The sequence below is a fragment of the Crocuta crocuta genome, unplaced genomic scaffold (genome assembly GCF_008692635.1).
Source record: "Crocuta crocuta isolate KB4526 unplaced genomic scaffold, BGI_CrCroc_1.0 scaffold6498, whole genome shotgun sequence".
In the NCBI taxonomy this organism is placed as follows: Eukaryota; Metazoa; Chordata; class Mammalia; order Carnivora; family Hyaenidae; genus Crocuta; species Crocuta crocuta.
The window spans coordinates 11,468-28,037 of NW_027527301.1; the positions used below are offsets into that span (position 1 = coordinate 11,468).

Below are 16,570 nucleotides of genomic sequence, written 5' to 3' on the forward strand. Positions count from 1 at the left end.
AGCTAAGGTGTCCAGCTTTAGTGAAGACCCTGCGGGGGGCCCGTGGGCTGTGGCTTCAATGTGCTTGACTCCACACACCCTAAGGCTTGCAGAAAACCTGCTACGGGTTCGGAAACTAACCGCATTAAAGTGGTCGGATTCAGAGGTGCCTGGACCCTATTCATAATGGGGGTGTGTGTGCAGAATCCCCTTTGGGATTCTGTTCAAGCTGCATAAAGGAGGGATGCAGACCCAGTTCGGACTGCAGAAAGATCAATCGTTCAGGCAGTAGAAAGAAAGGAGCCGCACCCGAGTCGGAGATGAGCTATGACAGGACTCCGGTAGACTGGCGAAAGGGGACAGGATCCGGTTTGGGCCACCGAAAGTAGGGATCAAGACCCAGAAATGAGGGGCAAAATCCATTTTGAATAGCTCAAATGACCTAACTCAGACGGGTGGAAAGAGGGGCTAGGACCTGGTTTATTGTGGTTTGAAATGGGAATGGATAGAACCTGGTAGTATTCGGGAACAAGGAATACACTAAGGCGTAATATCGTTGGATGTGTGGGTGGGGTATCCATGCCGCAGGAAGGGCGGACCGGTCACTTGTAAACGTGGAAGTGTGGGTGGAGCTTGGGGAAAGGGGAGGTGCAGGGACACAATGCAGAGGGAAGGGAAGGGGCGTAAGAGGGAAAGAGGAGGTGTGGAGAAATACTGCAGGACGTATCAGGAAGGGGCGGTGCGTGCCTGTACTACAAAGCAGAGGTGGGCGGTGTGGGGAACGGGCGGTGCAAAGTAGTCCAGCTAGGAGAGAGCAGGCTGGTGTTGGGGGATGAGTTGGGCCGAATTATGATGCAGTTAGGCTGCGCCGAGATGTTCTGCTGCTGAGAGGAGGGGGTGTCTATGGGATTGAGGTGGTCAGACTGTCCAGTCCACCAAAGCGCTTGTGCAGGCGTGCATGAATGCTCACTACCCCTCCCACCCCTCACGAGTTGGTGCGCATGCGCACTTTTTTAGCTGCAGCAGGGGGCGTGTGTAAGGTAAAGGGGCGGGGCTGTAGAACTGACTTGCAGTTTCTTGGAGGCAAAAAGACCTAGAGTTTGGATAAGTGGTCTGGGTTTCTAGATGTGAGAACCCAGTATTGAAGGGTTTGGGATCCAAAGTTAGATGAGATTCCTCCTTCCTTCAGGATAGGTGGGAGGTCTGTTGAATCTCCCTCTTCTTATGCTCCCCTAACTCAGGCCCCTTCCCCTCAAGCTCAGCTGTTACTTGGCCTTTCAGAAAGGATAGGAGTAATGACTATGGTTATAGGATGCTCCCATTCAAGGTGAGGTCTTTCTACATTCTCACCAGGCCATCTGCCCCATCCTGAGTTCATTTATTGCTCTTGAGCCCCTTACCACTCTGTAGTTGAAGAATTTCCTGCCTAACCTGTCTTCAGTCCTCCCCTACCAGGTGAAGGAGAGGAAAACCTGGCTGACTCTATCTCCTGCTCCCTTTCTCTTCCCTCACCCTCTCCTTCAATCACTGCTCAGTGGAAGGGGAGGCCTTCGTGGAAAGGGTGGGCTATAGGGAGGCCAGATAGCTCAGTAAATCATAATCTTAAGTGTGTAGGGCCCTCTGCTTCCCCCTGGGAGCCTGGGGCTTCACTTCTCTCCAGATATACAGATTGGGATGACAGAAGAGGACAGTGTCTTGCTGATGTATACCCTCTTGGTGGCAACCAAGGACCCTCTGGCCATGGACCCACCAGTTGCCAACTGGCCTAAGAAAAGCAAGACCAAGAAGTCCCCTATTAAGGCTATTACTAAGACTGTACCTGCTGCCTCTACAGTCTCATCTACCAATGTGATTACCACTAACAAGCCTAAAGTAACTTTGCAGGCTTTAAACCTGTCTGTCATCCCTCAGATCAACCAGGCTGAAGCTACCACTGAAGCAGACAATACTCAGGCTTCTTCAGTCACTGCTAGGCCTATGAAAGCCAATAAGACAAAGAGTGTTACTGCTAAGGCAGCCCAAGGCTCCCAATCTCTAACTGGCAATGAGAGTGTCAATGCACAGATCAAGTCACCCTTGCAGCCCCTAAACCTGCCAGACATCCTGCAGGCTATCCAGGCTCCATTTACCATTGAGTCAGCTAACTCCCAGGCCTTGATAGCCCCCACTAAGCCCAAGAAAGCTTCCAAAGCTAAGAATGCTGCCAATAAGGCTGTAGCTAGTGCCACTGATATCTCACTGGCTCCAACCACAATTCACAAGGCTACTACCTAAGGCCGAATTGCTAATGAGGCAACCACTACCCATGCCACAATAGCCTGCATCAGTACAAATAAATCCTCCAAAGCCAAGAAGGCAACTGTTTAGGGCATAAATGCTGACACTGAATTTCTAGAGGCTCCAAATGCCACTGAGACAGCTATCAGACATATTGAGGCCTCAGCAGCAGCTATCTGGCCCAAAAAGTTCAAGGGCAAGAAGGCTGCCAATAAAGGCCCAAATTCTGCCTATGAGGTCTCTGAGGTTTCCCCTGCCACTCAAATGATCACAAACCAAGCCCTAGCAGCCACCCTCCAGGTCAGGAGAGGGTCCAGGGATCATAAGTCTGCCACTAAAGCCCAGGTAGCTGAAAGCTAGACGAAAATTGTTGACCAAAGGGCCCAGGCCAAGATGGCCACCTTTAAGACCAACATAAGTGCCCTTGAGACTCAGACTGCCACCACTGTCCAGGCCCTGGCAGATGACTACCTGGCTCAGTTGAGTCTGGAGCCTAGAATCAGGACCCGGGGCAAGAGAAAACAAAAGGTGAGATCTCTGACATTACCACCCTTAATTTTTCACTTCTTTTCCATTCCTATCCCAGTTTGTTTATTTGTTCTATAAAAGTTTACTGAAACTTTTTACTCTGAGCCAGTCCCTTTGTTCAGATAGGCTGTGAGAGATGCTGAGAAGAATGTGATATAGTTCCTGCTCCCTGACAGTTTACAGATTGGTGGCGAAATAATACATCCATACACTTAGCTACAACCTGGTATAATTAAACTTGTATTTATGTAATTGTTACCATGTGGCAGGATTTGTCTTGGGTACAGTCATATAGGTTGTGTCTTTATGTTTTGAAAGTAACATTTATTATCTAAGGATCATAAATACAGGTTTACAGATAAAAAAACCTGATTTGCAGAGAGGTGAAGTGACTTGTCCAAGGGATACAGCTAGCAGAGTCCGTGGTGGCCAAAATAAGAAGAGGAATCCCAGGTCCTGCCCTTGGGTGCCTTCTGTCCTGCTAGGGAAATGAAACTCCTGCCTGGAAGACAGTGAAAGACAAATCTGGGAATCAGGGTGGCCAACTGTAAGGTCAAGACCCACTACAGGAAGGGATTAGGGGATTTTTAAGAGGAGGTAGGATAAGGATACAGAGCTGTCTCACCTGGTGACTCTGGACCTTCCTTCCTCCTGATAATGTAGTTCAAGCATCTGAATGGGGATGAGAGAGGTGGTGATAACTACAGGTTGATCCCATGGGGCTGGAGGCCTCTGCTACCCAGAGATGTGGCTATTTTGCAAGAAAGGGTAAGACTCCAGTGCTGTCCAACCTCTTCTTTATTTTCACCTTTCTTCTTTTCCATCATTCTTCCAAGTTTTCTAAAAAACACTTTGAGATCTCCCCATGTATTCCTCTTCTCCCAGGCAAATAAGTTGGTGAAATACCTGTTGGTTAAGGACCAGACAAAGATCCCCATCAGGTGCTCAGGTAGAGTCATACCAACCCTCCTCACTGAAATCTCCTGCCCATTCCCCTCTATCCCATACCCTGGGGTAACCATTTACTTTATAGCTCCTCACTCTCTCATATGTCCTCGCTTCTCATCCCTCCTTACACTCTGCCATGTCTGGCATCTCCTGTTAACATAGTTCAGAACTCAGACTGCACTGACCCCACAGTTGGCAAAAGGGCTGCAGCTCTGTGGCCCCTGCTTAGCCCAGCTCCTCCTACCTTTCCCTTCTTATAGACATGCTGAAGGATGTCATCCAAGAATATGAATATTTTCCAGAAATCATTGAACAAGCAAGCTACGCTCTGGAGAAGGTGAAGGGGCAGCCCTGGTGGATGGGTGCAATGGGGAAGTCTTGAATCAAATAAAGCATACATGTTTCTTCTGGGATAGACCACAGAGACTCACTAATGCAACCCCATCACTGTGTAGATGGGCATACAGTGGCCTCAGTAGGAACATAAACTAACTCAGGGTCACAGAACAAGTCAGTGGTAAAAGCATAGCTTGGACCCAAGCCTCCCAATTTAGTCTTGTCTGCTGCTAGACGTGTCCTGTAATGTATTTCAGATGCTCATCTCTCCCTTTCATTCCCCATTCTCTGTATCCCTTGATTCCCACTAATTACAAAGGTGATGCTGATAATAATAGTACATTTCTTACCTGTTTGCTGTAGTGGTGGCAACTTAGCTAAGTGGTTTGCATGCATTATCTCATGATTTCTTACACACACTCAAAACTCTAACTACACAGAGAAGTGTGGGATGCTCAAAAAGCTCACTGATGTCTAGGCTGAATTTTGTGTTCTCACAGGCTATTCTTTTACTTGGCAGATGTTTCGAGTCGATCTGAAGGAAACTGATAAGCAAAGTAGCTTGTATATTCTGATCAGCACTCAGGAATCCTCTGCAGGCATACTGGGAACGTAAGCTGGGAAAGGGCTGGGGTGGAAGGGAGGCTCTGCTTCTGTCTATGGCACTATCCCATCCCTGTCATCTCTACCCACATCTCCTTGGAGAGGCAGGAAGATAGGGCCAGCTCCCACACAGAGTTGGAGACCTGCACACAGCAGTGGTGCTTGATTATGAGTGACTGAAGGGTATAGAAGCCTGAAGCAGTACATTCCTACTGTCAGGTTTTCTGTTTCTCCAGAAGCTTTCCAGGAAAGTACACCTGTCATTGCTTGTCTCTTCCTACTGGCTTTGGTAAAGTGGTTCTCAAAGGAGGGTTTCTTGGTGTAGGTGAATCATGATGTTTAAAGGACAGGGGCATTACTGGGGCTGCACCTAAAATTCTCTTGGAGCATAAGGATCTGGGAGAGAAAGAAGAGACTCACATTGGCTGGGTGCCTGGGTTGTACCAGTTTAACAAGCATTCTTCCATCTTCTTAGCAACCTGAGGCAGGGGAACATTGGATTTTCCCATTTTACTGAATAGGAGACTGCAGCTCAAGAGTCTAAGTGCCTTGCCCAGGGTAACATAGAGCTTGAAGCAGAGACTGGGCAGAATTCTCTCATGTCTGAGGAATCTGGGAGAGGCTAGCTTAGTGAACTGTCTGGTGTGTTTTTTGCAGATGGCTGCTAGACATAAACCTCTTTACACTGTTATTCCTCTAGGACCAATGACACACCCAAACTAGGCCTTCTCATGGTGGTTCTGTCATTTTCATGAATGGCAACAAAGCTAGTGAGGGTGAGTGGCTGGACATGCAGCTGAATGGGTGGCCACAGTTGGAATTCCACATGTTCATTTTCTGTCCCTGTCTCCTCTTGCCTCCCCTTGCAGCTATCATCTGGGAGGTGCTGCGCAAGCTGGGGCTGTGTCCTGGGTATGATTGGGCTCTCTCAGCGCTTGCTGTCCATGTTGTCCTTTGACGAGAGAGGATGGTCCCTGGATTGCATCAGTCTGGTGGTCTGCTGGAGTGGGAAGGGGTGCTGGACTGGGTAGAAGGTCCAGGGTTCTCACCTGGGTGGTTGGGGAAATGGTCCTGGACTCTCTGCACCTTCAATACCTATGTCATTCTAAGCTGAGATGTAAGATAGAACTTTAGGGGATCCCTAACAAAGAACCATCTGTCCTCAATTTCCTGCTTCTAGCAACCATGTGTTCACTACTTTCCTGGCTTCATTGGGACTGCTGCATATGCTAGAGAGGTCTCTCCCATGTTGGGAAATGCCTCTGCCTTTATTTGGGAAGTTTTCATCTCTGTTTATGGGTTATTTTTCCCATTGTCAGGGTGAGGCACTTGCTCTTTGGGGAAGTGAGGAAGCTCATCACAGACAAGTTTGTGAAACAAGTAAGTGGTGTTTGGGGGCTTTGTTTGGCCCTGAAATGTTCTGAGTGTGCTGGATTGGTTCAGAAATTGCTTTATCATCCCTTTAGTTATACTAGCTTTAGATGTAATATGGGCATCCTGTGCCCTATAACTGAGTTCTGTCCACAATTCCCCTAAGTGGACAATTCCAGGACAGGGCTAGACCAAAGAAAAGACCCTTGCTTTGGGGTGTGCTCAGAGCAGGGTGCCTAAAGAATGGCTCCTCTGTTTACAACACATCCAACAGGAACTTGGGTTTACTCCTCACAGGTGGTAAGATACTTTGGCCTTCCTGTGACATCATGCCCTATACATGCTTTCTCTGAAGCATCAAGTGACTGCTTTGTACAGGGCCAGTGGGAAATGACTCAATATTAGAGACCAGGATCACAAACAATGTTTGGGAGTGTGTCTGGGAAAGCGGGGGTCTTAGAAATCTGTTCCAGGAGCTGAGTTTAGTATTTGTTTCAAAGAGGTTGCCATCTGGTGCTCAGGGGTTACACATCAGATTTGCTTGGTTAGAAGCAAATTTCATTTTTCTCTAAGGTACCTGGAGTACAAGAGTCCCTAATAGCAGACCACCTGAATATGAGTTTTTCTGGGGCTTGCGCTCCTACCATGAGACTAGCAAGATGAAAGTCCTCAAGTTTGTATGCAAGGTAATAGGAGAGATTCCCTGGCTTGTCATATTAAGGATACTGGATGCCTCTAGCTGGGGCAGGCTACATGCAGGGATGGTCAGTCCCAGGGCAGCCTGCAGTTCATACATAAACATATGTGGAACTTCAGTGATGTTTGAGAATGCTGCTGAACATAAAGTTTAATTGTTTGATTCTTTTTGCATGCTTTGTGTTAGTCTGCTTGCACTGCCATAACAAAATACTACAGACTGGGTGACTTAAACAATAGAAATTTATTTTCTCACAGTTCTGGAGGCTAAAAGTCCCAGATCAAGGTCCAGCATGGTCAGTTTCTGATGAAGCCTCTTTCTGGCTTGTAGATGAACCGATTTTTGCTGTGTTCTCATGTGGCAGAGAGCTTCCTCTATATTTTAAACTTATTTTAAGAAAGAGAGCACGAACGGGGGAGGGGCAGAGAGGGAGAGGGAGAGAGAGAATCCCAAGCAGGCCCTTTGCTGTCAGCACAGAGCCTGACGCGGTGCTTGATCCCATGAATCATGAGATCATGACCTGAGCCGAAATCAAGAATCAGATGCTTAACTGACTGAGCCACCCAGGTGCCCCAAGAGAGAGAGAGCTTCTTTTTATAAAAACACTAATCCTATTGGATCAGGGCCCCACTGTTATGACCTCATTTAACTCTACTTCCATAAAGGTCCAGTCTCCAAATGCAATCACAATGGGGGCTGGGGTTTTAACATATGAATCTTAGGGGGACACAAACTTTCAATCCATAACTTACTCTCTCATCATTTCCCATCTTTTCCATGAGGTTAAGTAACTTGTCCAAGGTCACATACAGCACCTTAGATATCAGAGCTGAAATTGGATATCAGGATTGACCCGTGATTGAAAAAAATTACTGCTATTGCTTTTATACAAAGCCCATAGTATGTATTTAATATATAATTACAAATGTTATTATCCCTATAATGATTATCATTCCCATTTCAGGTGCAGGAGAAAGACCCCAAGGACTGGGCTGCTCAGTACCGGAAGGCAGTAGAGATGGAAGTACAAGCTGCCACTGTGGCTGAGGCTGAGGCTGAGGCCAGGGCTGAGGCAAGAGCCCAAATGGGGATTGTAGAGGAAGCTGTGGCTGGGCTCTGGAATTGGGATGACATGGATATCAACTGCCTAACTAGGGAAGAATTGGGCGATGATGCTCAGTCGTCCTGGAACAGATTTTCATTTGAAATTGAGGCCAGAGCCCAAGAAAATGCAGATGCCAGCACCAACATCAACTTCAGCAAAGGAGCTAGCACCAGGGCCACCTTCAGCGATAGTGCTAATATTAGCTTCAGTGATGCACCCATCCCCAGAGGTGGCTTTGGTTGCAGAGCTGGCATTAACTTTGGTGGCACACCCAGCACCAGTGCCAGCTTCAGCAGTACAGCCAGCATTTGCTTTAGTAGCACACCCAGCACTAGCACTAGTTTTAGTGGTGCAGCCAACATTAGCCTCAGTGGTGCAGCCAGCGCCAGTTCTAGTTTCAACAGTGAAACCTGCATTAGCTTTGGCGGCACACCTTGTACCAGTGCCAGCTTTGGTGGTGGGATCAGCTCTAGTTTTAGTATCCCAATTGGCACCAGTCCCAGTTTCAGTGGTGGAGCCAGCTCTGGCTTTGGAGGGACACTCAGCACCACTGCTGGTCTCAGTGGTGTACTCATTACCAGTAGCAGCTTTGGCACTATACCCAGAACAAGCACAGTCTTTAATGGTGCACTTAACACCAGCACTGGATTTGGTGGCACACTCAGCACTAGTGTCTGCTTTGGTGGCTCTTCCAGCTTTGATGCCAGGTTTGGTGGCACACTTAGTACCAGTATCTGCTTTGGTGGCTCTCCTAGCACCAGCCCTCGTTTTGATGGAGTACTCAGCACTAGTGTCTCCTTTGGTGGCTCTTCCAGCACCAGTGCTGATTTTGGCGGTACACTAAGTACCAACATTTGCTTTGATGGTTCTCCTAACACTGGTGCCAGCTTTGGTGGTGCATTCAGCACCAGTGTTTGCTTTGGCAGTGCACTAAACACGAGTGCTGGTTTTAGCAATGCTGTTAGCACTAATGCCAGCTTCAGCAGTGCACCCAGCACCATCTCTGGCTTTGGCGGTGTGTTAAGCACTAGTGCTGACTTCAGTGGGGCACTTAGCACTACTGCTGACTTTGGCTTTGTTCCAAGTGCCAGCATTGGCTTTGGTAGAGTTCCCAGCACCAGCCTCTGCTTGGGCAGTATATCTAACACCAACCTATGCTTTGGTGGCCCTCCTAGCACTAGCACTTGCTTTAGTGGTGCTAACAGTGCTAGTTTTGGTGATGGATCCAGTACCACTGCTGGTTTCATCCTTGGCAATGGCTTAAGCACTCGTGCTGGATTTCGTGATGGACTGAGCACCAGTGCTAGCTTTGGTAGTGGACTAGGCACCAGTGCTATCTTCAGTAGTGGACTGAGCACCAACGTTGGCTTTGGTGGTGGACTGATCTCAAGCTATGCCTTTGGAGATGGACTAGGCACCAATGCTGGTTTTGGCAGCACACTTGGCACCAATGCTGGCTTTAGTGGTGGCCTCAGCATCAGTGATGGCTTCGGTGCTAAGCCTAATACCAGCTTCAACGGAGGACCAAGTACCACCATTGGCTTTGGCAGTGGTTCTAACACCAGCACTAGCTTTATTGGTGAACCTAGCATCAGCACCAGCTTCAATGGTGGACCCAGTTCTATCATTGGCTTCAGCAGTGGAACAAACACAGGTGCAGGCTTCAGCAGTGGACCAAGCAGTGGTGCTGGCTGTGGCGGTGGACCAAGAAATGGTGCTGGCTTTGGTGGTGGAGCCACCAGCTTTGGTGTCTGTAGCTTCTCCTATGGCTAGTGAGGTTTCAGGTAATTACAATATTCCCACAGCATGGCCCATGGGGATGGGTATAAGAGCTGAGGAATGTTATAAGAAACCCCAAAGTGGGAGGGTTGGGTAGGGAGATGAGAACAATGATGGAAGTATGAGAAAACAACATTTGTTGTTAAAATGTCTTCTGTTTGGTGTTTTGTTTTCAGGTTTATTTCCCAGGTTTACAGATAATGCTAATGAATTGCAGCGGTTCTTCCCATGGAGCCAAGGTACACCCTTGGAATCTTTGTCCATACAGCAGTATAAGCAGATATTATCAATCAGCTGAGAGTTACATGCCATGAAAAATCTGCTTGCTGATTCTGCTTTATTGTTTGTTTTGTGTGTGTGTGTGTGCTGTCATATTTTGGTATCAGAGTTACATTAAATTTGCAAAATGAACTGGAGGGTTTTTTTTCCTGTATTTTAATGTGCTTAGGTTGTTGTGAGTGACATTTCAGGTTCATAAAAGGACTAAAGATCAGTATAGCTCTTCAGAGATGGTGGGCTCTAGCTTTAGGCTAAAATGAAAGTATTACTTCAATGGGATAAAGACCTGGGGAAAGCATGGCATGCAAAAGGATTATAGTTTGAGTAAAGATGTCAAGAGGGAAAGCCTAGAACAGAAGTTGGAGGGAGAGGGTTCTGGAAGTAAATAATAGATTCATTTTGAGATATTTGTATGAGAATGGAGAGAGAGAGTGAGACTAGAAGTGGACACGGGAGCAAGGGAGGGTTTTATTGAGATAGGAGAGAGAATCTGAGTATATTGCAGAGAATGTGGGGGCAAAAGCCAATAAAGAACAAGAGATTTGGGCTCCTGGGTGGCTTAGTCACTTAAGTGTCCGACTTTCGCTTAGGTCATGATCTCACGGTTCGTGGGTTCGAGCCCCGTGTCGGGCTCTGTGCTGACAGCCAGTTCAGAGCCTGTTTCCAATTCTGTGTCTCCCTCTCTCTCTAACCCTCCCCTGCTCACACTGTCTCTCTCTCTCCTAGAAATAAAAAAATAAAACATTAAAAAAAAAGAACAAGAGATAGATAAGGAACAGTCAAGAATTGACTGAAATAGCCCATATCTGAGAAGGTGGGATTAGATAGAGTGCCAGAGAATAGAGGGTGACCTTGACTTTGAATAGGATTTAAGGGTGGCTGTGGAAGCAAATAAATGTAGGTTTGTTTCAAGTAGTAGATCCCCCTCCAAAAAGGTAATATGGATTAGAGCTATACAAGGTTTGGGTCTTCCTGGAGGCTATGATGGAAGAACAAAGGAATCAAGGCAGTGAGTATACGAGTCTGTCTCTTCACCACTATGTTGCCAATACCTAGGTGCATAGAGAGTGGTTGAAGAAATGGAATATAGAATCCAAGCTGGTCAGGAATAGAAGAACAATGAGGAGGAGGAGGATTGGTGGATTGGGAGACAATGGATGAATCAAAGGATTATACTCTTGATGCAGCATAAGAACAAATATTGTTCATTCAAGAAATATTACACACATGCCTCCTATGTGGGAGACATGCTGCTAGGGATCCTATGGATGACACAGAGAGTTGTAAGGACTGGGGCCAGTGGTCAGATACTAGGATTTTTGTATTTAAGAAGTCAGACTGGGAGAAGGGTGTCTAGATGATGCCAGGGTCTATAGAGTGGGTAGCTGAGGAGGGAATTATCACTGGAATTGAGGGAGTCAGGAGACTTGGAGGCCAGGGTATTGTTTGGATCATTTATATGAACATGGAAATCACTAAGGATGGCAGCAGGAGTTGGAGAAGAGAGGAACAATATGGTCTAGGTGTAGACTCTTCTGAGTGTAGGAATGAAGGTATCAGGTCCTCAGCCATGCTTTTCTCAAAGGAACAAGGCCCATAGGTACTCACAGAGACCTATATCCTCCCTTACTTTTAGAAGTGCTACCCCAGAACACTTCCCTCCAGGAACCTCTCATCCATTCCACACCCCACAGCTACAGAGGCATTTCACAAAGTCAGACCTTAAGAAGATCCTGTGGGAGAAGCCTCACAATGACTTCCTTTCCCTTCTTGTAGGCAGAAAGAGAAGTCTTTATTGATAATGAAATGGGAGTTAAGAAGGAAAAAGCTTCATTCAGAACTAGACAACTCCTTGGTTGTAGCTAGAAATCGAGGCCTGTGTTGGAGATGATAAGGGCTTCTTCGCTAGAAGCAGGGATCTTCTAGTAAGACCAAGTCCAGGGTCTTAAGGTAAGAGAAGTGCAAGGATAGCAGCACTTAAAGGTGGGAGACGGTGGGAACAAAGGCAGTTTGACTTCTTGGAAAGGGCTCAGTAGTGGTCAGGGACTGTGTCCAGGGCTTCCTCAGGTTCTCGGGTGATGTCCACATTCTGGGGGGAGAGAGCCCAGGATTAATAGAAAGGAGCCAGCACTCAGGAGCCCCAGCCCCTCCCCTGCCCCTTGTCCTCACTGCCAGGCTATCCCCTTTCAGCCAGGCATGGATCCTGAACCTTTTCTCAGGCAAACCTCTGGGGAATTCAACCTGAGGTATTTTGGGTGAGGGTTGCTCTAGTCCCACAGCTCTATGTCACTTCAGGCCTGGGCCAAGGTTCCTATATTTCTGGGTGCTGGCTATTCTACCTGTTGGTATGAAACATCCAAGCTCTGTGGGATTGAGGTGGTCTTTCTGTGCAGGTAGGTCCTTTTACTATGTGCCAGCTTAGGCCATGGAATCCCTCACCTACCTCAGGTTTCTCCCGGTGTGTGTTTACGGCTTCCACATTCAGGTAGATGGACTCCACTTTGCAGCCTCAGAAAAGAACAACCAGTCCATCCATAAGCCCCGAAGGTAAGCACAGATCTTTCCTGAAGTGCTATTCATTCCCATGCCCATCACCATCCATACCCCTAGCTCCATGCTGTGTGCAGATTGTGACTGGGCTGTAGGGAGGGGAATGTAGACCAGCTGTTTGATGTATGAGGAAGACACAAGTCTAAGAGGATCCAATGGGGTGTTCTCCCACCTGCTCCTGATAGTCTCAGAGTTCTCTGAGCCTTAGTTGCTCAACTGGGAATGGGAAGGAGATGAGAATAGATGATCTCTAGGGTCTCCCTCAACTCTTGTGGTCTGTGAAGCAGCAATCTAATCTATACAATAATGATGGAGCTTTGTGGATCTTCTAAGCTGTGCTAAGTGCTGAAGTGGTGGAAGAATTCTTGGGTCACTGCGTTGGGGCAATCAGTCGCAGGTAAAGTTCATTTAGAGGACAAAATGGTTATGTCAACACCAGAGGTGTAGAAGGTCACAAGGGAGTTCTGAGAGCCTGAAGAAAATGGAGAGTGGTATCACTGGGGACTAGGGCTGGCAGAAGAAGCCCAATGCCTGTAGAAGACCCCCATTGGCTCCATCTCTATGGATTGCACCCTACTATGGGCTTCAGTGTGCTGTTTTCCCTGTTCACACCCCAGAAGAGATTTGAGTCTCTCTCTCCTGCACATGAATATTTCATAGAAAACTAATGCCCCAAAAGAGAGTCTAAATTGGCCAGGCCAACCTTTGAGCCCTTTCTTCAATCTGGTCCCAAACTACACTTTTTCCTCTGGTCTTCTACAGCTTAGTGCTCCATGCTCAGTACTTTGGTAGAGCCAGAGAAAGTTGAGGCCAGGCCCTGGATTTAGAGGGCATCCCAGTTCTTCCCTGTTCTTATTTTATTGCTGCTAATCCTTCCTTTACCAAGACATCCAATTACACACCCAAGGAACCTTCCCCAGGACTCTTCTGTACAAATGGTATACACTGAAGGCATGCTCATACCCTCTATGTGCCTTTTCTCAGATAAGGGTAGGAGCACTCACCATAAGCCACAGGTGTGAGTTTAAGCACTGTGTGCAAAGGACACTTGAGATATGGCAGCTCATCTGGAAAGGAGAAAGAATCCATCAGAGACAGGGTAGTAGGGAGGGTATTCATCTCCCCAGGCTTTTTCTGCCATAACCCCTTCCTTTTGGTCAGCTTTATCAAGGGCACACTCCCCATAATCTGCAGTGGGCAGTGCTGAGAGTAGGGTGGGCAATGAGGGAGACTGAATAACGGTGGCCTTTAGAGCAGGGGAAAGGAAGGCCCTGGGGAATGTGGACAGATTGTGAGTTCACCAGAAAGGACAGGCTGGTCACGTGGGAAGTGGTTTATCTCCTCACTCACAGGGCAAACATGAGACCAAGGCAGACCTCTTACCCCCAGTCTCAGGCTTTCCATAGGCCTCTAAATGAAGGCCCACAAATGTATCTCACCAAGTTTTCTGAGGCCTTGCTATGTGCCAGGGCCCTTGGGTACATGCACCTTCACAGCTCCCACAGTACTTGCTCCAGCCCAGGCCTGTGCTCTCTGACTCCTCTCACACTTGTTGATGGACAAGGATTTCTTGATTCACTTGTTTCCAGTTGTTGACTACTTTTCATAAAGTTGTTTTGAATATTCATGTTCCATTTCTTATATGGGCCTAGGTTTTCATTTATTAGACATCCCCGGGAGGAGGAGATGATCAGGCCCATTCCAAGGATGAGGACATTAAGGTTCTGAGAGGGAAGACATTTGTCCTATGTCACCATCAGAAAGTGGCAGCACTGGCACTTGAAGCTAAGATCCTCAGAGGCTAAATGCATGCTCTGCCCACTGCAGCCAGCTACCATTGCTTTGAAGGGGCTCACAGTGTCATGGGAATGATACCCCCATCTCCCACCACTCTCCAATGACAGCCACTCTCACCCACCCAGGATGCACTTACCACTTCCCATCTCCCTTCACTGAACTAGAACCCCACCCCACCCCTCATGGCTTCTCTACCCCTGAGGTTGATCCCGGGCTTTTAAGGCCACAACCAGCCTCCCTAAGACATCAGGTTTGGTGACATCCTGGGTATCTATCCTGCTCCTCCTCCTCTTCATCTTTGTCATCATCATTGTCAGGCTCTGGGCCCAGTGCTTTTGCTGCAAGATCTCCTTCCATCCTCATTGATACTCTGCAGAGGTTACTGTCCTCCATGGCACACATGACAAAATGGACTCAGAGAAGGGAAGCGACTTGCCTGAGGTCTCTGACCTAGCTCTGCCACTACCTGGACAAATGACATTGGCCCAGCCTTATCTCTCTTTGGCCTTCAGAGTTACTATCTCTCACAGTACAGGATTGAACTAGATGTGCTCTGAGGGTGCCCCAGCTATGAGGCTCCTGGGAAACTGCTTCCTGAGTCACATCATCTCTTTGGGCCTTAAGTTTCCTCACTGAGTAATAGGGGTAAAAGCATGTCCCAAGCACTCCCTGGCCCATCTCCCAGGGACTCTGTGAGTAACTGGTATGGCCTGTGCATGAAAGTAGGTAGAAAGTAGGTAAAGCAGTATGAGAATGACAGGTGTATGTACCACTCTTCACCCCACCCCCCACAAATCTATGCATTTCTGAACTGGGGATCCTCTAGAAAGCGTCTGAGATTGACACCCTCACTGACCCTCTGAGGCCCGTGATCTTGGGCAAATCACTTCACCTCTCTGAGCCTACATTTCCTCATCTGCACAGTCAAGGTTACAGTGCTTGGCTCATGGTCTCAAAGACAGTACCAAGCAATGGACATTAGAAGTTGTCAGAAATCTAGTAGCACAAGAGCCTTCATTCCAAACTCTTTTCTGGTGAGGAGACTGAGAAGCAGGCAGAAGAAATGGCTTGTTAAATGTCTAATTCTCAAGTTCCCTGAGTTTTGATTTTGGATGACTCCATATTATAAGTGGCCTCTACTTGGAAACTACCATAGTAGAAAACATTCAAGTCTGCAGGATATTGCACAATATAACTTTCAAGTATAACTTTGCAAGGTCCTCATATACCCTCACAGTCTTTTGGAGATGCCAGTACTTCAGCATCCACATCAGAAATGGACCCTCACACCTGAGGATGACATAACAGTCCCTTGTTAGGCTCTCTGCCTTAATTTGCATTCCAGCAAATATTGTAATTGTATAGATAGCCTGTAAATTATAATGTCTAGATATATTTTAAAAAAGAAATTATTTCAAAAATAAAATGACAATATCACTGTCTTAGGAGAAATCACCCCCACAACAAAGGCAGAAATCTATAGTTAGGATCATTAGGCAACAAAAGGTCCCATTACCACCTGATGACAACGTTCTTCAGAGAAAACCTGGCTCATCTTTTTCATGCTGATGCATACTGTTAAGGTTGGCTTTGAAAACATTGGCTGAAAATAATACTAATAGCAGCAGCTAACACTTATATAGCCCATACTATGTGTCATGAAATGCCCTAAGCTCTTTACATATGTTAATTTATTTAAACTTCATCATTATTTCCCCATTTTACAGATGAGAAAATTGAGGCCAGAGAGGCTAAAGTAATTTGGCAAAGCTAGTATGTGACAGAGCAAGAATCTGAACTCAAGCATCCTTGTTCTAGATATTGTGCTCTTAACCACTAAGGTATAAACCAAAGACTCCTGGTATCAGGGTTCCAAATCATATCCAGCTCCCTATCCCAGGAACAGAGAGGAGAGTGGTACCTGAGCTCTTATCCAAGAAGTAGGCCAGGAGGCACCGCATGACGGCCTGGTGGCAGATCACCAGTACATTTTCCTTCCTTTCTANAGATCCTCATAGGACTAAAAATGAGAGAAGATTTTGGTGAAAAGGGTAGATGAGGCATATTTACCCAGAGGAGAACTCAGGACTAGGAATAAGGAAAAGTTGGTTCTGGTTCCAGTTCAGTTATTGATCCAGCAGTATGACCTTAGGCAACTCACTTCTTTTTAGGGTCTTAGCTTCTCATCTACTAAATGGGGCCAATCAATACAGTCAACTAAATAACAATAACAATAATAAAACTTCTTTAATATAAACTTCCTAGAAAAACTAGATACAATAAACGGTTGCACTGTTGATCTATTAAAAATATAAAGGATA

At 46.8% G+C, this 16,570-nt stretch overlaps 2 protein-coding genes and 1 non-coding gene across 3 annotated transcripts; 2 read left to right on the top strand and 1 right to left on the bottom strand.

The window, feature by feature from the left end:
• The first annotated feature begins 299 nt into the window (after positions 1 to 299).
• Positions 300 to 9,858, top strand: LOC144231351 (trophinin-like). Its single transcript, XM_077763798.1, is given in 14 exon segments — positions 300 to 364; positions 1,261 to 1,306; positions 1,594 to 2,784; positions 3,448 to 3,552; positions 3,670 to 3,733; positions 3,993 to 4,069; positions 4,589 to 4,680; positions 5,372 to 5,406; positions 5,409 to 5,447; positions 5,541 to 5,583; positions 5,991 to 6,055; positions 6,616 to 6,728; positions 7,704 to 9,628; positions 9,800 to 9,858. Coding segments are annotated over 13 exon segments (3,849 nt in total). The 3' UTR covers positions 9,618 to 9,628; positions 9,800 to 9,858.
• On the top strand, positions 6,256 to 6,384 carry LOC144231505 (small nucleolar RNA SNORA11). Its single transcript, XR_013335095.1, has one exon. It is a non-coding gene; the product is annotated as a small nucleolar RNA SNORA11 (small nucleolar RNA).
• Positions 9,859 to 11,636: 1,778 nt separating the features above from the next.
• Positions 11,637 to 16,248, bottom strand: LOC144231419 (6-phosphofructo-2-kinase/fructose-2,6-bisphosphatase 1-like). The gene is made up of 4 exons (XM_077763925.1): positions 16,171 to 16,248; positions 13,457 to 13,519; positions 12,346 to 12,410; positions 11,637 to 11,991 (listed from the first exon to the last, which is right to left on the bottom strand). Exons 1-4 carry the CDS (start codon positions 16,208 to 16,210, stop codon positions 11,932 to 11,934), a joined length of 228 nt encoding a protein of 75 aa, XP_077620051.1. The 5' UTR covers positions 16,211 to 16,248; the 3' UTR covers positions 11,637 to 11,931.
• Between the last annotated feature and the right edge of the window lie 322 nt (positions 16,249 to 16,570).

Bases quoted from the DNA above. Each gene is read 5' to 3' on its own strand.
- LOC144231419 (XM_077763925.1), bottom strand. From the start codon at position 16,210: ATGCGGTGCCTCCTGGCCTACTTCTTGGATAAGAGCTCAG. The intron at 13,520-16,170 runs GTACCACTCTCC...TCTCCTTTCCAG, and splicing joins CTTCTTGGATAAGAGCTCAG to ATGAGCTGCCATATCTCAAG. The intron at 11,992-12,345 runs GTAGGTGAGGGA...CTCTCCCCCCAG, and splicing joins CACACCGGGAGAAACCTGAG to AATGTGGACATCACCCGAGA.